Here is a 26,321-nt window from a genome sequence, read left to right on the forward strand (position 1 = left end):
TGAAGGTGAATGAATGGTCTTTCACTTCTTTAATATTATTGAAATACTTTTATGCAATGTAATTCAACATATGAGTGAACATAATAGCAATTTTATCAACACTGGAATATTTTGGTGAATAAGAAATCATCACTGTATCTCAGTGATTGATAAATATAAGAAAAAACCCCTGACCTCTTCATCAGTTCATATATCTAACAATTTTCTTCCACTCAAGAGACGACAAACAATAGCATGTAACTAAAAAATAGAAAGAGCAAAACAATGTAACATCATTTCTCTTTCTGCATAAAGAAATTACACCTCACCTACAATAATTACGATCACTGAAATTCAATTGGACAAGTTTGAAATATTTCATTCAATCCAGTACAAACAGGTAAAAACAATGATCAATTTGGCAGAAAGAATAAAAGAGCCTTTATTAATAAGAGGGTACTGTAAAAGAAAGAAATGACAAATCGCATCCACATTCTGTGCAAGGCAAAACATCTCTGATCACATCAGATGTCACTTTGTCCTATCCACTTAGGAAATGCGAAGGCCTTGAATGCTCTTCTCCAGAGACTGGTAAAAGGAAAAATAAAGCATAGATGAATTAGATGAGCTTTTGTTCAATAAAAATGAGCCTTTGTTCTATACTATTAACTCACTGCAGATACCCCACCAATACACTGCTTACTTTCCTGGACAGGATAGATAATGGCAATACATTGGAAAACTCAACTTGGCCTACAAGTACTAGATCTCAATTCTTGGCTGCAATGTAAGTCTGTAGCTATACACAGCCAATATTGTAATTCAACATGTTTTTGTTTTTTTTTACCCATTTGAGAATTGAATTACCTTTCCACTGATGTACAGTACATGTATGCATATATGGAAAAATTGAAACTTTTAGAAGCCAGCACTCTGCAGACCTTTTTAATTTTGTGTGACTTTGTCCCTCAAATATAATTTTGTCCAGACAGTGCCATTGCTTGATTTTAATCACCTCCTCAAAAGAGTTAAATAGATTTATGAGACACTTTTTCTAATCTTGTTCTTTAAGCCTCAAAAGCAGCAACTCAGTGTTCAGGGTTTGATACAAATCGTAGATAAAAGTATTTGAACCACAGCTGAGACAAAAAAGGAGACATAATACTGCTGTTGATGCTATACTATTGACACTATACATACTATAGAGCACCCAACGTAGAGCAACCATTGTTTATTGTCCAAGGAGGGGGCGAAAAAATTTGTGTCCAAACCGTGGCTCAAACCCGGACTTTCTGCTTCAGCCACCGCACCCTCGACACATATGTAGATAATAATAAAATATATTTCCTGTACATGATTTTTACCTCAAAAGGTAGAACTTTTGAAAGAATAAAAGATACCATGGACATCATTACAATTTTACAAAACAAAATGAACTCAACAGAAACAGATAATAAGTAAATAATGAAATGCAAAAGAACTCACCCTGAGATCCCAAAGAATGAGGGCACCATCAACCCCAGTGGTGACAATCTTGCTGGCATCAGACTTGCTGCCAGTGTGGATAGACACTTGGCTGAGGAGAGGCAAGGGGACAATTAGAGCTGTCATCTACAAGAGCTGGGCAACGCACATGTACAGGTCTACTGTTCCCTTTATTACTATCTCACTTCAAAGGTCACTGTCCTCAAAGGCTTTATCAAATCTCTTATTATTATTATCTTTATTATAATTTTTTTCTCAAAATTCAGCTTACCATTTTTTAGCTCTTGCTTTTGAGAATTAGACTGTCCTCAGAGAAAGTTGCATTTGAAAATAGCAAAAGTTGCAAAAAGTTGCAAGAAAAATTAGCAAAAGTTGCAAGAAAAGTTGCAAGACGTGTATAGCTAAAACAATGTCACAGACTATTGGAATACACTGTTACTATGCACATTGCAATAAAAAGTAACCAATATGAGTTTTTTTTAGATCGAAATCAGAAGTTTAAAAAAGCACCAAAAAAAACTGCATGGTGTACAAAAACAGTTTGTCCCCTGACACGTGTGTCAGGTCCTTAATAAACTCTCGCTGACGTGGGGCAGGTGTGACCAGCGTGGTTTTGGGGCTGTTCAAATATAATCTTACACTTTGTTTGGGACCCCCCCCCCCCCCCCCTCCCTTACACTTTCTTTTAACTCACTTGCCACTGGGCCCTTTCACCAGTCACAAGCGTTGAAGACTGGCGTTTTTGGGGGTATTTCAATAAATCACCACAACTCTCAGAATTACCCTATTGTAATCATTTTTTGACACAGTAAAGTAACATTCAAGCTTAATCTAATACAAAAAAACTAAAGTTGTCTAAGTCTAATACTTCAATTTGTATGATTTTTAAAAAATTGGCATGAATTTGATTTTCCGAAAAATTCACAACAACAACAAAAATAAAAGTTCAAAGTGTTCTGGTTTGATTTGTATACATGTGCAAGTGTTTGGTGAAAATATAAAAGCTGGTCTGTGCATTGATTCAGACCCATACACTGAATTACATTTGACAGATGTACGGCACGACGTTGTGATTTCGTTGCGCGAAAAACAACACCGGTACTAGTGGTATCTAGCCCTAGAACTACGACTCGGGCCATGTTCGGGTACATATCCAGGATCCTAACTATTAGACACATCATATTCTGAGTCACTAGAACTAGTAAAAGGCACAGAAGTATAGAAAACGGCGAAATTATGTGATTCTTGTTCATGCGACTTCTTCGACCGTTACTACGACGCGACTGTCGGATTACTATCAGCTGTATAGAAAAAAACAAAGCGCGAGTTCCGGTCTGTTCAACCCCAGTTGGGGTCACTGTCCTTCACCTTCAATAACTTAAAAACTACCGGGCCCAGAGATACGAAACGAAGTCTAAGTAGCTCAGGCTTGGCCAAACAAGGGTACGAGGCGGGTCTCGCGATCCGTGCGTGATTTGTAGAGCGAAAAAAAAATTCCAAAGTTGGTCACGCAGGGCTTGTGAGACCCGTCGCCAGCGTCGCGGCGGGGATCACGCAACTGTTGTGTGACCCATCTGAGGTGAGTTAAACTTTCCCGCCCCGCCTCCCTCCCCCAATCCCGTAATATTACGTTATACGCTTTTAATCGCTTTTAATAATAATATGAATTTATATTGCGCAAATCCGTGTTACAATCACTCAGCTATGCGCTTTACTTTTAAATTATGAAAAATATGCATACACACGTCATGTGACATGACAATAAAATACGGAACAAGCGGAACTTTTCCAGAAAAACTTATCGTGTCATTTTACCACTTTAACTGCACCGGTGTAATCAAAATTAGACTAGATCTACATGTCATGTAGCCCAGATATCTACCAGTGTATAAAGTGCGAGATGACATATTATATATCGTGCTTGCCGCTTAAGGCCCATCGCCACAATGCCGTGCTTACCGCTCGAACTTACTCTGAGTGAATAGTGTACAGTAACTCTCTTTTTATATTATTTTTTTAAAAATACGTTGTCATAAAATTAGGTTTTCTTTGATTATTTTTTCACCTAACAAAATTGTAATCTTACATTGGTTCAACCCCCCCCCCCCTCCCCGTTCTTCATTACTTGAATGTCACCTTTAGGGGTTTTCTGGGTGAATCGATCAATGTCTAGATCTAGCCTCCTAGCCTAAGATTTAAAGTCTTTCACAAATTTTTATACCAGATCTATCTACCTGGTGCTACGGAACCAAGCAAGCTAAATAATCAGACGACCGTGTTTACGATTGATTTACTCTAGATCTAGCTAGACTAGAAGTAGACCTGCATGTGAGCCTCAACCAGATTGTCTGAAAATTTTGCGCAACCCCCCCCCCCCCAAAGAGCTTTTGTGGGTGTCATAAGGAAGGACTTCCGAGTAACGAGCGACCACCCCAACAAACACAACAAAGAAGAGACCTAACCCTACCCCTAGGCCTACCCCAAAAATGAACCTGCAACGAGCCTCATGTGAAAAGGCCAGCACAAGTCCAAAATGAAAAACATTTTTAAAATTAAAAAACCACACTCCAAAACAAACAAGGCTTACAAGGAGCATAATATAATGGCCTACATCTACATATATTGCTAGATCTATAATCGAAGTGATTATTCGGACTCGAGTCCGAATATGAAAAAATGTTATTCGGACTCTGATTCTTGTCCAGCATGACATCACTTCCGACTTCCTGTGACTCGTGAATCCGGCTTCCTGTCCTGCCTCACTCGTGACTCGCCTCAGGCTGGGTAGAGACCGGGATCACTTCGGGCAAAAAGGTGTTTTGTGCAGGAGCCGAGTTTTAATCTTACGATGAATTTGAGGCCGGCCTGAAAAGTTATAGCTCTTCTAATAAATGTTTATTTGTCAAGAGGTCATCAGAAGCAATTAAAGTAGCAATGCCCACCGAGCGCATTTTGTTCTGCCGATTTTTGGCACCCGTAACGCAAAGGTTGTTGTCTTCAACTCGCTCTCACGCCGCTTCTCGTGAATGGATATGAATGAAACTTGGCAGCCAATCAGAAAAGAGGTCAATCTCGTAGTATGCAGTTTGACAACATTGTACCCATCCTAGAAGCAGTCGAAAACGTTTTCGAAAGTGGTTGATGTGGTGCGCTTTGAAGGTTTTTCGGAGCTGTGATTTGTCAAACTGACTGATACGTTGTACACCATTTTTCTTTATTCCCTTAAAATTTCATGCTTCTGTGTTTAGCGGTTTTGGCGTAATCTTTAAAAATGTGGGAGTAACTAAGGAAAAAAGCGACATTGCCATTTGCGCGTGCTGGGTGAACGGCCAGCGGCGTGGAAATTTCCACTGAGTGACGTCATCAGCCATCGGTCGCCTCGGGCGCTACAAACGAGGCCCCGCTTATGTGAAATGGAAAGGGGGGGAAGGATACTTGAAAACTAAACGGGGGCCTTGATAACTTGCGTTTTTGTTGCATTTTAGTCACAATACAATAGATGTAGTCATTTTTATTTGCTTGATTGCATGACAGAAGAATAGAAACAGAAAAGCAAACTTCTTGAGAAGTGGTATGGCATTGTGTTTGCGTTATGAAAGCCTATTCCCCCCTCTTGAGAAAGCACACACTTGGACTCGTCCTGTGTGCTCTGTTTGGGAAAAGTGAGGCATTAAGATTGTTATTAAAGAGTATGGTACTTATTTAGTCCAGTCTGGGAAGATAGTCCCGTTTATACATTGTTATCGTTCACGCGTGCGTGCGTGAGTGCGCGCTCGTGAGAGAGAGAGAGAGAGAGAGAGAGAGAGAAAGAGAGAGAGAGAGAGAGAGAGAAGGGGGGGGGGTGTAAATATGTTACATTTATTGTATGAGTTGTAGCCTACACATGCGAAATATTCCCATGACTTGTAAACTATATTATCTGAACGCATCTTAATCTACCACACAATAGGACACTGTCCAACAATGGATATACACAGAGACGATCTTATTTTCTATAACAAAGTATGCATGCTTTTACTAGTACAAAACTGGATTTATTAGTAGCTCTCTACTTACATTTTTGTGACAAATTGATCCAGAATATTGCTTGGCAAGGAAGAACCTTTTATGTTGCCAAGTTTCATTCAAATATGACTTTGGGAGAACATATGACTGATAATCTTTGTAAATCTGTAAAGAACGCCACTTTTTTACCTGTTAATGTCTTTACAACTCAAAAAGTATGATAGATATTAAAAATCTGACTGCATGACTAAATTCTGCATTAAAAAATGTACTAGACTGCCAAGTTTCATTTACATATTCAAAGAAATAGGCGAGCTATGACAAATATTGTCTCAAAACGCACCGAAAAAGACCAACATTTTTACCTATAAACGTCTTCATAACTCAAAAAATAGGATAGCTATGAAAAATCTGAAAGCAGGACTAGATTCTGCACTAGAAAATGTACTGGGTTGCCAAGTTTCTTTTTAATACTCAGAGAAATGAGCGAGTTATGACGAATATTGTCTCAAAACTCACCAAAGAACGTCCCATATTTTGGGGTTTTTTCATTATATAAAAGTGTACCAGAAATTAATTGATTAAAAAATCCGTAACTTTTTTGTTTATTGATGGATTTTAAAAATTCAAAAAGTTCTATGCTCAGTGAAGATAAAGCTACAAAATGCACCTATTTGCAAACATTTTCTGGCAAAAAAAGGATTTTCGTGGTCATTGCTAATTAAAGATGGCTCGTTAGCGTGTGTCGGGGTCGGATGGGCGGCCTGCACACGTGTGGCTGTGTGCGTGTCGGGGAGGGTGGTTTTGGGGGGGGGGGGCACTATCGGTCCGGGCTTTGAACGTCGCATACGCGTCAGTCTTTTTCCCCTGGCAACTGATCATTATTACAATAATAAGCTAGTCTTGACGTAGATCTACGTAATGAATTGTGCGCTGGTCTATGGAATCAAAAGTTGCCGTATGCTCAGCTCTACACAGCAACACAACTTTTTCTTGGTAAACAATCGAATGACACAGGCTTGTGTATTTGAACGAATCGGTCTTTTTTTTTTACACAGCTAATAATATGCAGGTGCCAGGTGGTCTGCTAATCTTCAATTTTACCTTTTTCTACAACAAAGAAAGTAGGAAACGTTGGGGGGGGGGGGGGGCGTATCAATGAGGCGGCGGGCATTGGATCGGCAGATAAGGTGTGGGGAAAACTAAAAAATGGCGGAAAATTGGAAGCACTGAACGTTAGATCTATAGAACGAAGACACTTCCTTTTTTCCGGACCCGAGTCTGAATAACATTTTTTCATATTCGGACTCCAGTCCGAATAACGACGGCCATCTATAATAATAGGGTTTGATACAATAACACAATAGAATTGGAATATGAATACTCCATATAGATCTGGTAAACTAAATAAATCTAAATCTAGATCTAGAAGAACAAGTGAATTGGATCTAGGAATAGGCCTTGAACTAGATCTAGAAATCCGCATCCGATTCCGAACAGAGGGGCTCAGCTGAGTCTAGATTCTAAATAAATAAATAATTCACGCACCTGATGAAATGCCTTTTACCAACATTAATATTAAAGCACAACCTTTGATAGGGTTTGACAAAATAGAATTGGAATATGAATCCTCCATTGAGGTCTATAATGATCTAGAGTATATTATCTAAGTGAGTCGGACTGGAATGAATCCACACGATCTGAACAATTGAATTTGTCAACAAAACGAAATTCAAAATGGCCGCTCGAGCACGAAACTGAAAGTAAATAATTTAGGTCGTCGTCCTTTTTCGTATTCGCATTTCTACTCAGGTTCCGACAATTATGTCGGAAGCGCCGACGTCGGCAGTCGGCGGTGCGCGCGTCGGCGGTCGGTACGAAAACGAAAGTGCCGACAAAGCCGACAGGAGAAAAGGGGGACACAGGCAGTCGGCCAGGCCTCGCACTACGCACATTGACTGATACAGGTGGGCCTAGCGATAGCATCGGCCGCCTCGCGGGTCGGGTCGCGTCGCGATTGTCGGATTTCAGACGATTGTCGGCAAACATGCAGGTCTATAGAAGATGATTCAGTTCAAACAAGACTATTTGGTCGGTTTGCTCGCCAGATTGATGGTACAAAGCGGCTATCGTGGCACAAGTCGATCGTGCCCGACTCGTTTCAAAACAAACACGTTGTTTTCAGGGTACAAGTCGGGCAATCATCCCGACCCGACCTGACCTGGTCCGGGTCACTGGGCGCCGGGGGGAACCCCGTGGTGCGAAGGAGCGAATTGTCCCCCTTGACGTCGTTATTTTTAGTCGTGGAAGAAAATTTCGTGTTTTTAATGAAATTTTACTTTTATTTTCCCAAATTTTGGGGGAAATTGGCTAAAATTCGTGAATTCACGAAAATGGTAAAAGTTGCGCGAAAGTTGCGCTGAGGGCAAAAGTTGCCCGCGCAACTTGCGGGTTGCGAGCGCGAATTTCTCTGAGGACAGATTAGAGACTGATTGCAGCACAACTGCTACAAAGCACTTTATGTCTACAAGTAAACAGCTAGCCATATCTTTTCCTGAACAGACATTTGGACAAGAGCTCGAGGTGTAGTTAGTCTTTGCCTTAGCACACACACGCAAAACAAATACTGCAGCGGCCAATATAGAGAGTGAAACAGTCCATGTTGATGCCACAGACCTATACATAAAAGCAAAACATTGCACAACCTCTCACTGTTCACTCCTGGGGAGTAAAATTTGACCATTGACCCCTGTTCTTCCTACTGTATACAAGTAGGAGAAGAGCCATGAAAAAGAGCATGTGACTTACGTGATTGTGTTCTGATGCTGGGTCTTCAGGTCAGTGGCTGTATCACTTGCAGTGGCTTTCTTATCCAGGTTCTTGAAGCGATTCATGGCACTGGAAAATAAAGATTAACAATAAATATTTCACAATATGCCCGCACTGAAATGTCAGCTACACAAAAATAATTTTGGAAAAAGAAATTCTGAAAAGCTCTCAACATTAATATTAAATGTTTTGTTTTTTTAATAAATAAAAGGAAAACAAGTGTCTCTATTCTATTTTTACAGAATAATACCTAAAATACTCGTATGTCTCCATCCCTTCACTGATTTGTTTGTCTCTTGGTTTTGACAAACACTATAATGTTCAACAACAATTTCTTCTTTACAACAGTGAAATACAAAACCTTTATGGTAAGGACAAACCCTACCTAAAGTAGAAAAGGAAAGGTCCCATGAAAATATGTTCTTACATTAAAACATCCATCACCTTAACATCAGACATCATAATTAAATTTAACACACGTACATATTTTAACACAATGGAAGTCTCCATCATGAGTACGTGCACATGATAACAGTGTAACAAAGTCAGAAAGTCGGCCCTGACACGCCCCAAGGCTTATTCGAGAACTGAGATGTTTAACTTTCCACGTACATAATAAATCATGTAGGGCCTACTTCTGTGGCCAGATAAAACAAGTTAAAATTCAGAAAAGATTTTTAAAAAACAATGGCTTGAAGCCAATATTGTAAAAACATACAAAAACAAAGTTGTTTCCAACTGAAAACTTTCTTTAACACTAAGACTGCCATCAGGATGTTATAAAAAGTAATGCCAACACAATGAAACGACTGGCAGTGCAAGCATCAGACGCTGCCTTCTCCTCAGATTATCTCATCAATGCACACACACAAGCATCCAATGTTATTGATTGACTCAGGGGCCTATTCACATTATTAAACCGGATACAGCATTCTCTATCCTTCTATATTTACCATGCAAATGGACATAACCGAATGAATTTCATCAATTTAAAAAATAAAATTTGCACACAAATAGGAGCTCAAATAAAAAAAAAACCCTGTCAAATTAACTAACAACAAAAGTTTTACTTTATGGACAGAGAGGGCATTGCCACAGAAAAGATTATAAGGACGGGAGAGTGCAGCAAACAGAAGAAACCATCTCGTATAAAATGACAAAGAAGTTTTAATAGAAAGATAGGTCTTGACATTTTGTCAGGTGAGAGAGAGGGCAGATGATTAAAACTAAGATCGACCCATATCTGTACATTAAACATAACTTAGTGAAAAGGAAAATATGAGATTAAAATGTCTTTCTTTAATAACAGGATGCCTCCAAACACAACAGTACCTTGTCAGCTGCATTCCATTTAAATCGCTTACCAGAAAAAGTACATTATGTTAACTGAAATCACTCAAACCCTTCCTTTATCCTGATAGGCTTACCTCTGGAAATATTTCTGTTATCAGAAAGGAACTTGCTGTAGGTTAATTAAGCAAACCATATTATGACGAACACAAGTTCATTCCACATGCTTCAGATAAGGAGAGACTTTAATAGCAACTGCTGGACTGTAAATTACATTTTGTTCAGCATCTTTCAAAAGACAATTTATGTCTTTACACCAAACAGTCAACAATTAAGACATTTGTTATACAGTGGAATCCTGTTATAACGAGAGGGAGGGGACCGGAGCAAAATGTCCGTTATAGCAGGATTCTCGCTATAAGGGATCCAGTAATAAATTCAAGGGAAACTGTAAAGTAGGCCTAATCTATGAGTTTGGTGTTCTGTTTATTTACTTTTACTATCTCCCCTGATGATGATTTTGTTTCGACATGCCCTCTAGGTCTTACTCGATAAAAAATCGAATCAGGTTTCTTTCTCTAGCGCTAGATCTAGCGATGTTGACCGGCAGCTCGGCGTTGGCGATCAGAAAGAAAGGGCTCTGGGCTAACTCGCCCGCTGTGTTTTCCCCCACCCCACCACACCCTGAGGTGCATTCCGTCAGCTTACGCACGTCACACATTCGCTCTTTCCATCACAGCATTGTAACCTCTCCATCCCCGCATCAGAGAAGTGAGAGGCGTTGTAGGCCTTGATAATATAAAGTAGGCTTATGCTGGCCTATCATGCGATGCGTTCTGCTTGTCTGCGCATGCCACACCCTCCCCACTCATTCGCTCCGGCCTTCATCGTTGACACACTTGGGCTCTCCCATTCTTTGTTTCGCTAGATCACCAATAAGTTTCTCAACTGGCGAGGTTTTACATATGTATAATTGGCCTATACGCTGTGCACAGCAGCAGCAATATTCCGCTATAACCGACTGGCGTGTTTGTCTGACTGCGCTATAGCAGTATTTTATTTACAAAGATAAAAAAGAGAAATAAAAATGGTTTTAGAATAGTGTCTTTATAACCGACTTCTCGTTTTTTCCGGACTCGTTATAAGTGGACTCCACTGTACCATGCCAGTAGCAAACATTAATATAAACATGTTTGTTTGTTTTTTCTATACAGAGCTCAATCTCAGGAGTGTATCATGGGCATTTTTGGCAAAACTGAATTCTAAAAAACACCAGAGTACACACCCTAAACCTTGAAAAATTGGAATAACTCAAGTCAGTTACAGTAAGTATGATAAAGACCTTTTTCATGTGCAGAGTAATAGGTGAAATAAGTGTCAAATGAAACTGACAACAGGATACGAGGGCATACCTGCGATCAGCAATCATTGTGACAGACTCCACTTAACCACTGATGTATAGAAACAATTTTTCCAGTGAAAATAATAACTTAACCTGTAGTTTTAACAACAGCTAGAAGAAATAAGCGCTCTGCTCGTCCCCTTTCACTAAGTTACTTCCAAGGTGTGACAGCTCAAGCCATGGGGAACAGAGACTTAAAACTATCACATTCCTCTGAGACTGTAAACCTGTGCTTGAACTCTTTGTCTTCAAGCACATTGCGTAAGATCCCCCCTCTCAACCATCTGTCGCTTAAATTAACTGGAAGTCCTTGAAGCTGTTGATTTTTGTAACAATTTTAAAAATTCCCATCCTCATTTTACTTTTCTCTAATGTTTCACTCAATCTGTGCTGCCATGGTCTAAATTTTTCCTGACACTTTTCACTTTCATTGTTGTACACCATCAATTTGTTAACACAAACATGCATCTCCGCATTCAAGATAGAAGTGATTTTAAGATCAATTAAACAAATAGGAGCAAACACATTCATAAGTTTAAAAAATGCATGATAAAAAAAAAAAATTTAATTCGAGACTTCTTTCTCTAAAAAATTGGAATTGAAAGCACGCAAACTGCAATGCAATTAAGTCACAAATTCAAGGTCTTCAAAGTACACAAATCAACATACAGAACGGCAATCTGGGAAAATCACCAATTCAATGCCTTCATCAAATATGCATTTAGTGTTAATGGTTTTGACTGCCATGCCTCCAAACCTTGCAATCACATCTATTTCGCTCTCTTCATCTTCCGCATCTGAATTCTGGGTGCCGTTCTCATTACCCGCATCACTTACACTTGGTAACCTGTCAAAGCTTTGGCCTTTAGCTCATTGACATTAATTCAAATTTCAGATAGAATGAGAGAAGAGGTATATGCACAAACAACGTAAATTTATAACACTGTTAGAAATCATGATTTATCTAATAATAATAATAAGGCTAGATCACTTCTATTTCTATAGCGCCCAGCCCCTGGAAGCTTCAGGTGCTTATCTGTCAACTTTTAGCCTCTTGCATGTCAGTCTGAACAAAGAAATGTGCTCAAATTACATACTTTTCATACGGTATACAAGGACAACTATCATCATACAAGATCAAAACAAACGTTTTCTTGTTTTACCCCCCTCCCCCCCCCCCCAAATGTATTAGATAAAAATACCCCAAAAAATTTAATATCAGCATACGACAAGAAGACGGAACTTTAGGATGGTTTTTAAATCTATTCATAAAAACAACCAATAGTAGTCCATAAATTTAACTAAAGCAGATAACCCAAGAACGCACTGATTGATGCAATTTGCACAAAACTGAGAAATTGCACTATTTAAAAATGTATATTAATTATTCCTTCCAAATGATCATACACAGTAATACATATTTTATGAGGACTGACCTTTGTGATCTTGCTGTTAGGCAGACATACTTACAAACAAGATGTCATAGACTCCTTAGGTAAGACACTCCATGGTTAACACCCTCTCTAAACCATTGCATGACCCGAGTACTACCACCCGCTGAGGAGGGCAACTGCCACAGGCAAGCGTTCACTCCACTAGCTGTTTAAGCGCATCAACTGGTCCGCTTATCGACAAGCTGTAGATCTGTTGGACTTAACATTTCTTAACCAAAAGCTGTGGCCAATAGACTGGCATGTGGGGTTTGTTTAGAATACCAAGCAATGTCAATTGGGACACTCTCAGATGGCGACCCAAAGAGTGTGTCCTTGAGCAAGATGAGCTCACACCTCCCTCCCCCCAGTATAAAAAAGGCTCAGTATTGATAGTCTCCCTATGTTTGAAATTGTCTATTTATCACAAATTTCCCTAAGCAGGGGACAAACACAGTCTCATTTCCTTAATTTGTCTTACTTTCACAACTCAAAGAGAGAGATTTACAAGTACATGCCCATTTACAAAATAGCATTCACCTCATAGTGCTGGACTCCTTCTCCTGAGGTTGATCAAGCTTCCCAACCAAGGTGATTTTCCCACCATTGAAAGAGAACAACATTGGATTGCAGTCATAGCCCTGCAAAAATGGACAATGACAATCTTTATTCATCTCTCAGGGAGTAATTTATCTCAGAAATCAAACCATAACCATTCAATTAATAAATAATCATTCACTATCATTAGACATAGGGGCAGAGTTCCTAGAAAGCTAAGAATGTCTCGGAAAGCAATAGTTTTAATAATAAAATGTTACATTGAGAAGGACCATTTTTGAGAAGGGATTTGCGCTCAGTAATATCAATCTTATGCTATAATTAGTCCACAGTGAGTCAGCTACACAGTGGCCACACTTTGTCAGACATATGTAAGTCAACAAAAGGGATGATTTAAAAAAAGAAAAATGAGAAGGCATCACGAGAGCCCAACAGCCACCAGAAGCCGTAAAATAAAGCACAGACTAAAATGAAACAGATAAGGCGTCAGAAAATGCCATTACATAACTTCTACCTCGACTGAGATTAGAGACATTCCATTTTTGTATATCACTTCCTATGTATTAAAGCACAAGAGAAGTCTGTCGATACTTCGAAGACCACAAACAGATGGGAGAAGATAAGACAGCAAACAAGTAAAAAATAGAGAATAATAGAATACTAGGCTCTAGAAATGATAGATAAAATACTTCAAAAACGTCAGACATGATGTTTATGTATTTCTATTTCATGGGTACATACAGAAAAAGTACTTACAGCAGCCACAACACTGTTCTCAGTGATCCAAGAAATGCTCATGAAAGGCAGAAATGCGCCCTTGATCACCTGCAGTCTGAAAAGAAATCAGTAAATATGAAATTCACTAAAAGAAAAACCCATGAAATTATTTCTTGACTTTCTTTTCTTTTCTAATCCCCCCCCCCCCCCCCCCCCCCACAAGCATGCTACAACTACTAGCTAGAAAAGCAATGGCACAATGAGACATCCGTTGACAAAACTCATCGCTACAAATAAATACAAATGGACAATATGACTATTATAAAAGGTAAAAAATAAAGACAATAAAAGACACACATACACACTAATAGACAAATGAGGATAATCATCAAACTGTCCAAGAACTTACTCATTTCCTTTGGTGGCATCAACAATAGACACACTAGCATCATGACCCACCCAGGCCACACGATCTCCACTGGGGGAGAAAGACACAGAGTGGACCCAACCACCTGGCAGAAAAAAGAAATACATTACTGTCATCTCAAGCAGTTGTTTGAGAAAATACAAAAACAATGACACAGCAAAGGTTAATTAGTGCTGGCGAAAAAGAAAGACAGACAAAAACAACTGAAGGAGAGAAAATTAACAGACCAACACAAGTAGCATCCTCCAACCATCCACCTGTACAGTCGAATAATGATCATACATGAGAAAGCAAAAGAATAGAGTTCAGAAGGGACTTTGGCGACTAGAAACAAGGAAAATGAAAGCATCTTCTGGAAATTAATTTCAGCCAAAAAGAATATATGACAAAGGAAAAAAGAGACCTTCATAATCACATTTAAAGTGAGCATTTAACTTTAAATTCAAACGCATTTTGTGGGTCCATCATTACGAAAGAGAAAAGAGAAAACCTCTGTGTACTTCCAGCACATGAAAGCCTAAGTTAATTGTGCTGTATTATAAAGTATGAGAAGAACCCTAAAGGTAGCCACAATGCTCTGAAGCAGACATCTGCAGCTTGGACCATATATTTCAAAGAAAAAGAAATTGAAAAATATGCACTCTGACAATAACTTCTACTGTGTAATATATGAGTAAAAGACCAGCTGGTCTCCCTACCTCCTCCATTGCTGAACTCTGCCATCAGAGCTCCAAATGGCATTTTTGTACCCCACGAGCAAGGGCCTGGCTTTTCATCCACTTCTTTCTGGTAGCCAGAAAAGACTCTAAAAAAATAATCACCATGCAACATTTCAGCAATTTTACATCGTTTAAGAACAATGTCTAAAAGTAAGCTCACTCCACCTAATGAGTATAAGAAATCAAACCAATCTAAAGATACTTTAACATGATTTCACATCAATATTCATTACGGTTAGGCTGTCCAAAAAGTAAGGTGAAAATGGTGACAAATAAAAGTTACACCTCTCTCTACAGTCTGGAATCAGTGTGGAAAAGGCAATGAGTACCACTTATGCCACTGGAAGTATGCATCAATGACCATTGATAATGACACGATAGTTTTCAGTTTCGAATATTTTTGTAGACTCAAAAACAACCATTGCTCAGAAGGGGCACAAACAATAAATGTTTACAGTGACATTTGGGGTAGCCGATGTGCCAATGTACTAAATGTTTACTAAAATGTTTAAAATGTTAACGAGCCCTCTTTATGAAACAAAGGGGACAAAGTGTCCTACTGGAGGAACTGTGAGAGAATAGGTATAAACAAAAAACAAATAAATTGTACTTCCACATAACATCTCATCTACAAATGGGTATAACTGACATTTCTCAAATCATCAATGCATAAATGCATATAGAGTCTCATTACCATGGTTATTTATTAAAAAACATTTTAACTAATAAATGTAGTGAAAAGTGTGAACACATTTACTCACCTGCACTTAAAGTCTGTAGACCCAGCAGCCAGGAGAACATTGTTGGGATGCCAGTCCAAGCTGAATAAATAGACAGCAGAGAGAGAGAGAACATAATGTGACTATTTCTCTGCTTATGCCAGTGTTGATACAAATACTGGATATAAACCTCAACCCACACTTACATGTCCTAATTACTGCTACAATCTCAATTTTGTTCTGTACCTTTTGAACAAAACAAAAAAGCTAAGAAAAAAAAATTGATAAAGAATTTTGGATGCAGTTTCATAATTGTTTTTTAACACTTACAGTACTGTCAGCGACTTTAGTCACCAGGTCATAGTATGCGCTCACTTCCGCTGTCGACATAAGTTGCAGACGCAACCAGGAACACTAAACATAATCATAATCAAACAACAAATGGACGCACTGCACTGAAGTAAATACCAAAGGAAGTCACTCTATACGATAGCTGAATGGTTGATGAACCTCTATGAATTTTTCAAGCGTGTTTCTTGGGCTGCCAAGGTTTCTTTTAAATTCAGCGTTCTAAACTGGTGTGGTACTTGAGGGTTTTTCACTATATGAGCCTTCGGTATTGTAAGTGTTAAATTAGCTTTTTTGAAATCATTGAGTCCATTATTAATACTACTACTACTAAAATAATCATGGGAATTTATACAGCACCTAATCTCCAGAAAGCTCAAAGTGATGTACAATACAGAATTATCACTCAACTTAATGACAAATTAAAGGTCAGCAAATGCACATAGTGAGACAATTTAACATCTCACTCGCTCACTCACACAACATACAGTCCTAAACATATTTTCACAAACAAATTTACTGACAGAAGATATTGTTGAACAAATAACTAACATACGTATTCATCACCAAAATGTGAAGAAGTGTTCAGAAATTCTTTAGATGTATTTTTAACCTTTTACTTTTGCTCATAACTTTAAATATGAAGAAAAAGGCTTTTAAATCATTCTTTTTTTCGTTAAAAGTCACTTTATATTTCATACCATGTAACAGTGGAGCGAATTGGCTTCTTGATGTGACGGCTGACCCACCAGTCATTTTCAACATCATAATAGCAAATAGCAATCAGACGAGATCCACTCCCAACTGCAAATTTGTTCTCTAGAAAAAGAAAGAAAGAAAATTAAATCGTCCGTTGAGATGATGGACATACAACATTTACAGCTCAAAGAGCAGATCAGATAGGCGTTGTTCATTTTTCCACGTAATTTGTCTCAACTTGTCCTTGTCAGATATAATCTGGCAAGAATACAGTGCCTGAGCACATCAAATATTTAGCTCATATTGTAGTTTCATATATGTACTGTGAAGTGACTTAACTGGGTTGTTGTTGTTGGGGGGTTTTTTTTTGGGGGGGGGGGGGGTTATTGAGTCAGAATGAAGCAGAGCAACAAAGTTATGACTAGCTTGGAGCTGAAGGGGGAAAAAAAGATATAACAGAAGGGCAAGAGAGTTGTGTCCTCAATCCATCTCATAGATCATCTCATTCATTTTGAATTAACATGTGGATGATTGAGTCAAATGATGAAATCAGTCAATAGTCTAAGAATCTGAAATACCTTTAGGAGACCACTTCACACATGTAGCAGCTCGGTTGATACGAGGAATCACCAAAACTTGCTTCCACTTGTTCCCTTCTAACATCCAAACAAAGGCATTACGATCCTGAAAAATAGTTTTTCTACTTTAAAAACAACTTCAACTAAAGGCACAAGCAAAATAAGAAATTAAAAGTAAGGAGAGAAATCTGAGGCTACTTAATCAGAAACAATCTTAACAAATAACACAATTAGTAATAATAAGAAGAAATTCAAATATCTTAAAGGTTCAAAATATTTATTCAGCTACACTTAGAAGATGTAAAAATTCCAGTTTCTACACAAAGAAGATAAAAGTCTTTCAGATCAAAGATCAACAAACCCAAAAGCAAGAAATATTTGTTTACCCCCCGCAGCGGTGCCACTGACTGAAGTGTCTTTAGGCCATTCCCAAAGGGGGGGACATTTCTCGTTCTAGTGCCTAGTAGAATTATAAATGGGCTGATCCAAGAATGTCATGCTTATAACAGTGCCTAAACTACAACAGGGAACTGCTGCTTTTTCTTTCCAAATCCTTAATATCGTCATTTTCTTCTACTTCTTTTGTATATTTGTCACACTCTTGTGACCTGCTATTTCCGGGGTGCCTTTATAGTCGAAGCAGACTTTGTTCTGTTGAAACTAGAGAGGTGAGCAGAGTAAGTCTGATTCCCTGTAAGGACTTCTCTGTTGACATAAACCCCTTGGCGCTCATATGACCTTAAGCAGTTGCTAGCACCGTTAAACCTCTACTAAAACACACCAAAAAAAACAATAATTGTTTGGGAAACAAACCAGTTCCAAAAATATTGCTAAGCTACTTAGAGATCACCATCTGTGGATTACTTTCTCGAGGCACACATTTTCAAGACCCGTTTAGCTTTCTACAGAAAATTTCAAAGAAACATCCTCATTTGTCCAAATGGAATACAACTTGATTCATTTGGTATACACATACGTATTGTTATAAAAATCACTATAATCGTTTTACCAGCCATGACAACACATTTCACAGCATATATATTCACACTCTTGTTTGTCCACACAAAACTTACAGCTGAGCAAGTCACAATGCGGTTACTGTTTGGCGCCCAGTCAATGCCAGTGACCCGTTGCCCGTGCTCACTGAGAGTATCAGTCTCCTGCCACTTAGCCCCGGACTTCTTGTAGATTTTCACATTTGAATCATTCAAGGACAGGACAAGACCTGAAAAGCAGAAAAATTATTGAAACATTTCAACATAAAGGAAAAAATAAACAGATTTTTATTCACTGGATGTGGTATTTTACTCAATTCACTTTAAAAATACAGATTATATGAATCAAACAGTACAGAAATAACCTTAACTATGATTTCTTATTGTTGCACTTCTTGTATCAAATGTATATCCCATCCCTAATTCATCACACTGTGTAAATCAAGAGTACAAGAATCTTCTGATTCCCTATAAATATACAAAATGCTAGAATCTTCTACTTCCCTATAAATATACAAAATGCTGAAAGGTAAAATAATGAAGTCTCTTATGTAGGCCTATATATCTTAAAGTTGTCTTGATGGGAAAGAGAGTAGGGTAGTGACAGCACAATACTTGAAATTCTTTATATCGTCGGCCTGGTGATAAAACCGTCTAACCCACAAAATATCAAAAAAATTTTATTGGCCCTATCGATAGTAAATTGTCCATTTCATATGCTCACTCAAAGACAGATCTCAATTGTGTCTAGAAATGTCTTTAAAACAGAAATAAAACCGCATAACCCGGCACCCATCGGACTTTAGCCCGATAATTCCGACTATCCCACCTGCGAGGGACGGAATGAGGGTTGGCTGTTTTTATCGCGCTAACAATGAGGGGCCACTTGCTACGTTACCGACTAACCCCGGCTTCGACTCCTCTCCGGACTTCATTTGACATCAGATTCAGACCTGTAATAGTCCAGAATTTGCTCACATAACCGTCGGAGCTCTCCAAAAAGGAATATTTGTGTAATATTTCTTGTTGGTTTCATTGGGGAGTTATATAGATCTGGTTGGTTCCTCTTTTTTCTTCGTTTTAATGCTGCTGATAATGTTATTAATGACTAAAACTCCCCACTGTTCCCACAGAACTGTTTATCTCGTGACAATTTCGGTATTTGAAATGCATCTTTATGGATTTTGTTTTATATGAAACTATGTTTTCTGTCCGCGTGTTTTTCTTTGTCTTTGTACTCGAAATTCCCCGATTGTGAAGGCATTTTCCCCTATTCGGACTACTGTCTCTTCTCCTACTCATTTTTCCTTCGCAATTGAATGGACGAAGTAGATAGCATTTCCTCCTTTACTAACTCACTCCAAAAAAAATTGTGGGACCTGTCTGCCTCCAACGATTGTTGTTTTTTAAAGTGCATTTGCTGTGTTTATTGCAGTCATTACCTTCTGAAACATCGTTCGACTTTCTTTGAAAGTTCATTTCGTTTGTGTTTTGAGTAGATTATTTTCTCAGTGTCATAACCTAATGCTTTATCTTTATATCAAACCTTAGCTTACATAATGCTATAACATTCAATAAAATGATGCCACTCTTGCTGCGTCATCTCTTACTCTCAGCGCTGTGGAAAGTGATCAACGTGACCAGGCTAATGTCACATCAGCTCACAATACAACAGTTATGTCACCTTTGATCTCTGCAAAAAGGACATGAAAACGATTGGAGGGGTAACTAAAAGGAAGAGGTTGAAAGAACTGGGGATGCCTCTACCCATGTCAAGGTACGAAGCGAGCAGGACGTGAACTTGACGTCCTTTGCAGCTGTAAACTGGTTGGTACAAAATTCAATGACATCACTGGTCACTCTCTTGGAAAGAAAAGAGAGCCTACGTATATGCCACGATAAACATGATAGACAAAAAGAGATCTTACACAGCAAGGGAAAACCCAAGGAGAAATTACAGCCTTCAATACCACTTAAAAGAGTCAATGGTCAAAGAACACCTGTTTGTAAAACAATCTTCAAGAACATCTCAGGCCTGACCAACTGGTTTATTTAAAGTGTCTTCTCCGAAAAAAAACAACCAAGAGGTCCACCCCCTTAGAACACATCACGCCCACCATGAGAGAGCCAAGGATGACAAGTTGTTCCATAAAGAGGAATATTTTGACAAACTTTCGAAGATATCCTCCTGTCTACAGATGACAATCCAGAAAACGTCAGATCGGCATCAAGTATACATAGAGAACTTTGCAGAGAGGGTGAAAGCCACATTGAGCTATCTAGTGTTCTGCCAAAAGTTCAAGAAAAACAATTTGGGTTTACTTTCAACCAAGAAAGACCAGTGCGACATTTGTACAAAGTTCAAATCTGGAAACCTCATAGAAACAGAACACACAGCTCAAATATATGAATATGAGGAAAGCTGCAGCTAGACCAGAGAAGGAGAAGGACAGGGAGGCTGTGTGTGTCCTTTGTATGGAGATCCAGTGCGTCCTTCTGGCCTCATCATTAAAGACTTCCACCTTATATAAAACAAAACTGGCTGTACACAATGTTACGACTTAGGATCTTTCCACCAGAGACGCCAGATGATATGTCTGGTCTGAAAGTGAAGTTGGTCTGGGCTTCAACACTTTTCATCATGTCTGACTCACTAACTGATATTGCAAGTGACTGACTTCAACCACTTCATCATCTGCAGTGATTGGCGCAACTACTAAAACAGAAAGCCACCCTGGTGAGTGCAATGGCTTCGCTGGCCAAAGAGCTTGACATCACAGTTGAGCAGAAATTTTCCCCAAGGGCCATACCCAAATGGAAGTGGATTCAGTCCATGGCACTATTGAGCGATCGCTAAAAATGCACTGATGTACATCCCAATGGACTACGTGAACATCATGCTCAAAGCCAGACGCACCCCCAAGGCCCTATGAAGTTATGTACCTGGACCACAGCTTTTTCAAAGATTTCGCAAAGGTCGGAGAGCACTAAACAATCCGTCCAGGGAGAAAAGCAGGCGATCCTACTGTCACTGACTTGCAGGCATCAAAGTACACTCCAGTCTTTAAAATTCAGTACAAGCTGAACTTTGATGATGGATGGCAGGCGCTGCAAGGACCAAGAAAGCTGAACACCATGTGTACGACGGTTACTGCTGGACCTCTCTGCAAAGACAGATTGAAGATAACTGCCAACCAGTATAAACATCTACTGGAGTTGAAGGCCGTCGTACCACGATGCTACCACAATTATCATGAAACTTTGCCTCAGTAAGAAGTTTTGAAAGCGATCAAGCCAAATTCGATTATTGTAGAGTCTTTCAAAACAATGGTAACTTTTATCGTATTGCCTTGTTGTAGCCATAGGACACAGAATGAGACAGACATGCTCTTCTATCGTCGAGAAAACTAAATAAAGTAGTAGTTGTCAAGCCACACACCTTGGAGAAAGCTGGCGCATTCTTTGGTACTCACAAAGTCTTTTTGTAGAATAATGATATATCATTATGTAACCAACTTCTCCAAAACCATTGCTGAGGTAGCAGAGCTTTTGTGTGGCTTTCTACTTTCATTTCTTTCTTAATATTACTTTTTTTCCAGGCCTTTGAATGGCCACCCAGTGTCAATAGTACCGTGTCAGACACGGTCATAAATTCTAAAGGCCTACTGCTGCTGCTGCTACTACTGTTTTTGTTGTTGTTGTAGTTGTTTTTGTAGTTGTTGCTGTAGCTTCTCTCCCTTACCCTTCCAACCTCCTGTTCTTCTACTTTAAATGTAATTAATATACCCATTGCTGTGTTCTGCTTCTTCTACTTCTATTAAAGGTTCAACTTTGTGACTGCTGTTTTTGCCCGAATTGACCCCGTAGCACTGAAATGGCAGCAGCTGATAGTATGTTGGTAGCAATAATATAGTCCTCCTCCTCTTCCTTCTTTTTACTCCTCCTCCTCCTTCTTTTTTCTCCTTATCCTCCTCCTTCTCACCCTCTTCCTCCTTCTTCTTTTTCTTCTTCTTCTTCTTCTTCTACAAAAGATCTTGACGATTGAAGCAAGTGATCAAATACCTTACCGTCAAGTGTGGCTTGGCTGCACTCAACCAAACTCAAGGCCAGCAGTGGCTTCCTGATAAAACCGGTCAACCCACAAAATTGAGGGTTGGTCGGTTTTATCCAGGAAAATTTGAGCGACATAATCGTCTAACCCACACAGTTTCATTAAAAGCAATTTTTTAAGGAAAAAAAGGTCTACAGATTTTCGGTAAAGTGTTTTTATAGGTGTTTAAAGCATTGATTTATCGTTAGACGCCTTTGTTTTGAAATAAAACAGTTTTTTCCTTCTGTAAAATTTACCTCGCTGGGGTTAGTCGGTTTTATCACAAGGCCGACGATATACTTTGTGATCACTTTTCAAAATTCAGATATTAATCTCAAAGCATACTTCATACTAACCAGTGCGTTCTTTATTGAAAGAGTGGCAGGTCACTGGAGCAATTCCAAATTCGTGTTTTTCCGACATTGTTACTCTGTAATGAAACAAAAAAGCAATAGATGTGTGAAACAAAGAAGCATAGTACAGTTAAATACATATTACATATTATAAATCATTTCTGATTTCAATCGACTTAAGACAATTTTCTGACACATTCCTGTTCACCAAGCCTATGGCATATTCATTCGCTTTTTTAAAACTGAATCACATTTGGCAATGTATAACAACTAAAGTACTAGACCACAGTGAAAAAATGAGACTGAGCTGAAAATGAAGTTTGTCATATATATAGAATCACAGAAAGCATTCACTCAGAAGCTGTTAATAAGATGTTAATAAAGATAATTATCCGATTCTTCTGGGAAATAAAATGGACATTTGCAGATAATCACTGTGGAACTCAAAAAGTTTTAAAGAAAATCTCAAAGTCTAAACTGTAATTGTAAAGCATAAAATTGTATGGGAAAATACAGGAAAGGGTAGGTCGACCAGAATCTTTAGATTCCATGGGCATTCCCCATCAAGGCATTGTGAATGCAAAATCACAATATAATAAGAGTATAAAACTACACTAAATAATAGTAATCTGGAAATGTGGTTGTCCAATCAGCAGACCCAAATTCCCAATAAAATGTTGGAAAGTGGAAACATGCAGCAGATACAAAAAATGGCACAGCCTACAGTCCAGGAGTATAATAAATAAGAATGTGTGGTAAAACTGGTTAAAAGATACTGTTATTAACATCTTATATTAGAATTAAAAGTGAAGCTATGTAGCGAGCACCAAGCACACCTCTGTGATTGGCCCAAATATAGATGATGTATTTCCGCCATCTATTTTTGTCGTCTTCCAGGGCTTCCCTCGCCAGTTGACTAGATCTAGAATCTAGATCTCACTGTGGCGGGCCTGCTTTGCCGCTTAGTAAGCGATCACTAGGTTTCATCGCCGACTGCTTGGGCTGGGCTGTGTGAGCATTTGTGTGTGTGTGCGCTAGTGTGTGTGCCCATGCATGTGTGTGTGCGCATGTTTGTGAGGGCAGCTTTGTGGAGAAAGTAAATTTATAGAACGAAAATTGCTGAGATTGTTTATAAAAGATAACACAAATTAATACAACAACAAAACAAAAAACACGGCGAGATCTAGATCTAGTCAACAGTGACTGGCGAGGGAAACCCAAGAGTCTAGGGGGAAACCCCGGAAGACGACAAATATAGATGGAGGAAATACATCATCGTCATCTATATTTGGGCCAATCAGAGGTGTGCTAGGTGCTCGCTGTAGCTTTATGTGTTTTGAGTTTAAGTTTCATGAGTTGAGAAAGAATGACAATGAAAACATGATGCGTCTTTACTTTTAAGGGTGGAGGTAGCAGTGACATTAGCTTATGATACAGTAAGGGGGAAATAAAACGGTGAGTGTTCTTGTGTAACAGTCAAAAATATCTAGAATCTAGACTAGATCTAGAGTCTATGTGCCAGACCGTGGCAGTTAATGAGGTCAAAAGGCTGTGACTCTTGTGCGTGAAGAAAACACGAATGGCGCGGGTGGTCACATGACCGACCCATTTCTTCTCAGTTTGGATGCTATTGCAGTGATCTCCCTTGATTTGTGTGCCGGGACCAGGTCGAATCGCAATGCCTCTCGATTGCCCGCAGTGCTGCAAGGCGCCATGACTGCGTCATTTTTTTTTACGGTGCGCGGCAATTATGCCCTCACCGCGTCATTTTGCCTGCCCAGTACATGGCATTCCATGCTATGGTTCTTTGATAATACAGAGAGAAACTTGTGTTACTTGCATACTTTACTTGTTTTTCATTGTTTTCATTCATTCATGCTTTCAGAATGACCACTCATTTTGAAAATAATGAAAACATTTATTGTTAAAAAAAACAAAATACAAAATAAGAAATGAGGTAGTAAAAGGTCTCTTACCCCCCCCCCCCCCTCACCCCTCTCTCTCTCTCACTCTCTCTCTCACTCTCTCTCTCACTCTCTCTCTCTCACACTCTCTCTCACTCTCTCTCTCACACACTCTCTCTCTCACTCCCTCTCTCTCACACTCTCTCTCTCACTCCCTCTCTCTCACACTCTTTATCTTTCTCACACTCTCTCTCTCACACACTCTCTCTGTCACTCTCTCTCTCTTCTCTCTGTCACTCTCTCTCACACTCACTCTCACACTCTCTCTCTCTCACACACACACACAAATGAATACAGCAACATCAGTAAACTGACTAAAACAATGTAGTGCACTTCTCTCCCCCTCTCTCTTTCTTTCTCACTCTGTTGACCCCTAAACCCTGCGCAACAGTACTGCCCCGCTACTGCACAAAGTATTTGTCATAGTGCCCTTACCGCGACATTTTCTCTCCACACATGAAAAATGCTTGAATCGCGAGACATCATGTTGCAAAATCATTAGTAGCCATTTATCCACCAAATAAATAACAATAAACATCAATTTATAATAAGGAAACACCCTTTTAATATGTGATAAAAAGTGCAAACGCACCTGAAAACTAAAAAAGTGAAGTCAAAATTGGTACGACAAAATTTCGACTTCCTGGTTCGAAATTGCCACGTGTTCGCAATGGATCCGGAAAGAAAGAAACGAAACAGGGCAAAGGACATCACTGCAGTTTTAAATTTACAAAAACAAAAGTAGTAGGTAAGAAATTGCTGAAACTAGACCAACTGCCACGCTGGGGTCACCGCCGCGGTCGGGCACATCGACTATAGATCTAGATAATAATAATAATAATAGATAGCATTTGTATAGCGCATATCCCCACTCATCAGCAGGCTCTATGCGCTTTACACTAGATCTATATTATTACCCCAGCAGACCATCATAGAACACTCCGAAACATTCTCAGCTTCCCGGGAAGCACAGTGCAAGCAGCCGATTAAGCGCTCAAACACTAACAAACTGACAAGATCTTTCGCTGTCTATAGCCGGGTACTCATTCCCACCTGGGTGAAGTGAGGAAAATTCGTGTAAAGTGCCTTTCCCAAGGACACAACATCGGGCCCTTGACGGGATTCGAACCCACGACCTTACGGTTGCGAGTCCGAGAGCCTAACCACTAGGCCTAGGCCACCGACGCCACATAGAATCTAGAATCTAGATTTAGATCAAGACCAGTAACACTGTACTGTAAGTGTCGATCTAGATCTAGATTCTAGATCTAGATCTAGATGTAGATCTAGATATCTAGATCTAGATCTAGATCTAGACTAGATTAGAAGAGACGAGAGACCTCTCAGCAGAGTCTAGCCTCTGACTCATTTTTATTCGTTTAGCAAACACCATTCTAATAATAATAATAATATATAATATACACGTTTAATGGGGAATACTTACACTTGTCAGAGATTTATGAGCAGAATAACACCCGGGAGTGGAATTAGGAAGAAATTCGCGGACTCTGGTCAGTCTACACGAATTTCTTCGTTGAAAGAGGAGCTAAACTAGGAAGTAAAAGTGCACACAGCACACAAGACTTCAGAGAGAAACGACCGGCCCACCGGAAACCGGAAGTAGCAGACGTTGAACCTGAGACCACGCCCCCCAAAATAGAAGCACGTACGTGAAAGAAATGATTCAAATTCTTGTTAAATCCTACCATAGAAGAGACGTCACTAGATCTAAAT

The 26,321-nt window shown here is 39.2% G+C and overlaps 1 protein-coding gene across 2 annotated transcripts; it reads right to left on the minus strand.

The window, feature by feature from the left end:
• LOC101855327 (actin-related protein 2/3 complex subunit 1A) lies at positions 1–26,214 on the minus strand. Of its 2 annotated transcripts, XM_005093777.3 has the most exons (14): positions 26,032–26,214; positions 22,627–22,700; positions 18,259–18,410; positions 17,186–17,291; positions 16,610–16,727; positions 15,603–15,662; positions 14,821–14,927; positions 14,105–14,207; positions 13,735–13,810; positions 12,961–13,061; positions 11,748–11,837; positions 8,278–8,367; positions 1,465–1,555; positions 1–567 (listed from the first exon to the last, which is right to left on the minus strand). In XM_005093777.3, the coding sequence occupies exons 2-14, from the start codon at positions 22,691–22,693 to the stop codon at positions 529–531; spliced, it is 1,200 nt and encodes a 399-aa protein (XP_005093834.1). In that variant the 5' UTR covers positions 22,694–22,700; positions 26,032–26,214; the 3' UTR covers positions 1–528. The 2 variants fall into 2 exon arrangements, with proteins under 2 accessions (XP_005093834.1, XP_005093836.1); XM_005093779.3 differs by lacking the exon at positions 11,748–11,837.
• Positions 26,215–26,321: the final 107 nt, after the last annotated feature.

The sequence above is a fragment of the Aplysia californica genome, unplaced genomic scaffold (genome assembly GCF_000002075.1).
Source record: "Aplysia californica isolate F4 #8 unplaced genomic scaffold, AplCal3.0 scaffold00069, whole genome shotgun sequence".
Taxonomy (NCBI): Eukaryota; Metazoa; Mollusca; class Gastropoda; order Aplysiida; family Aplysiidae; genus Aplysia; species Aplysia californica.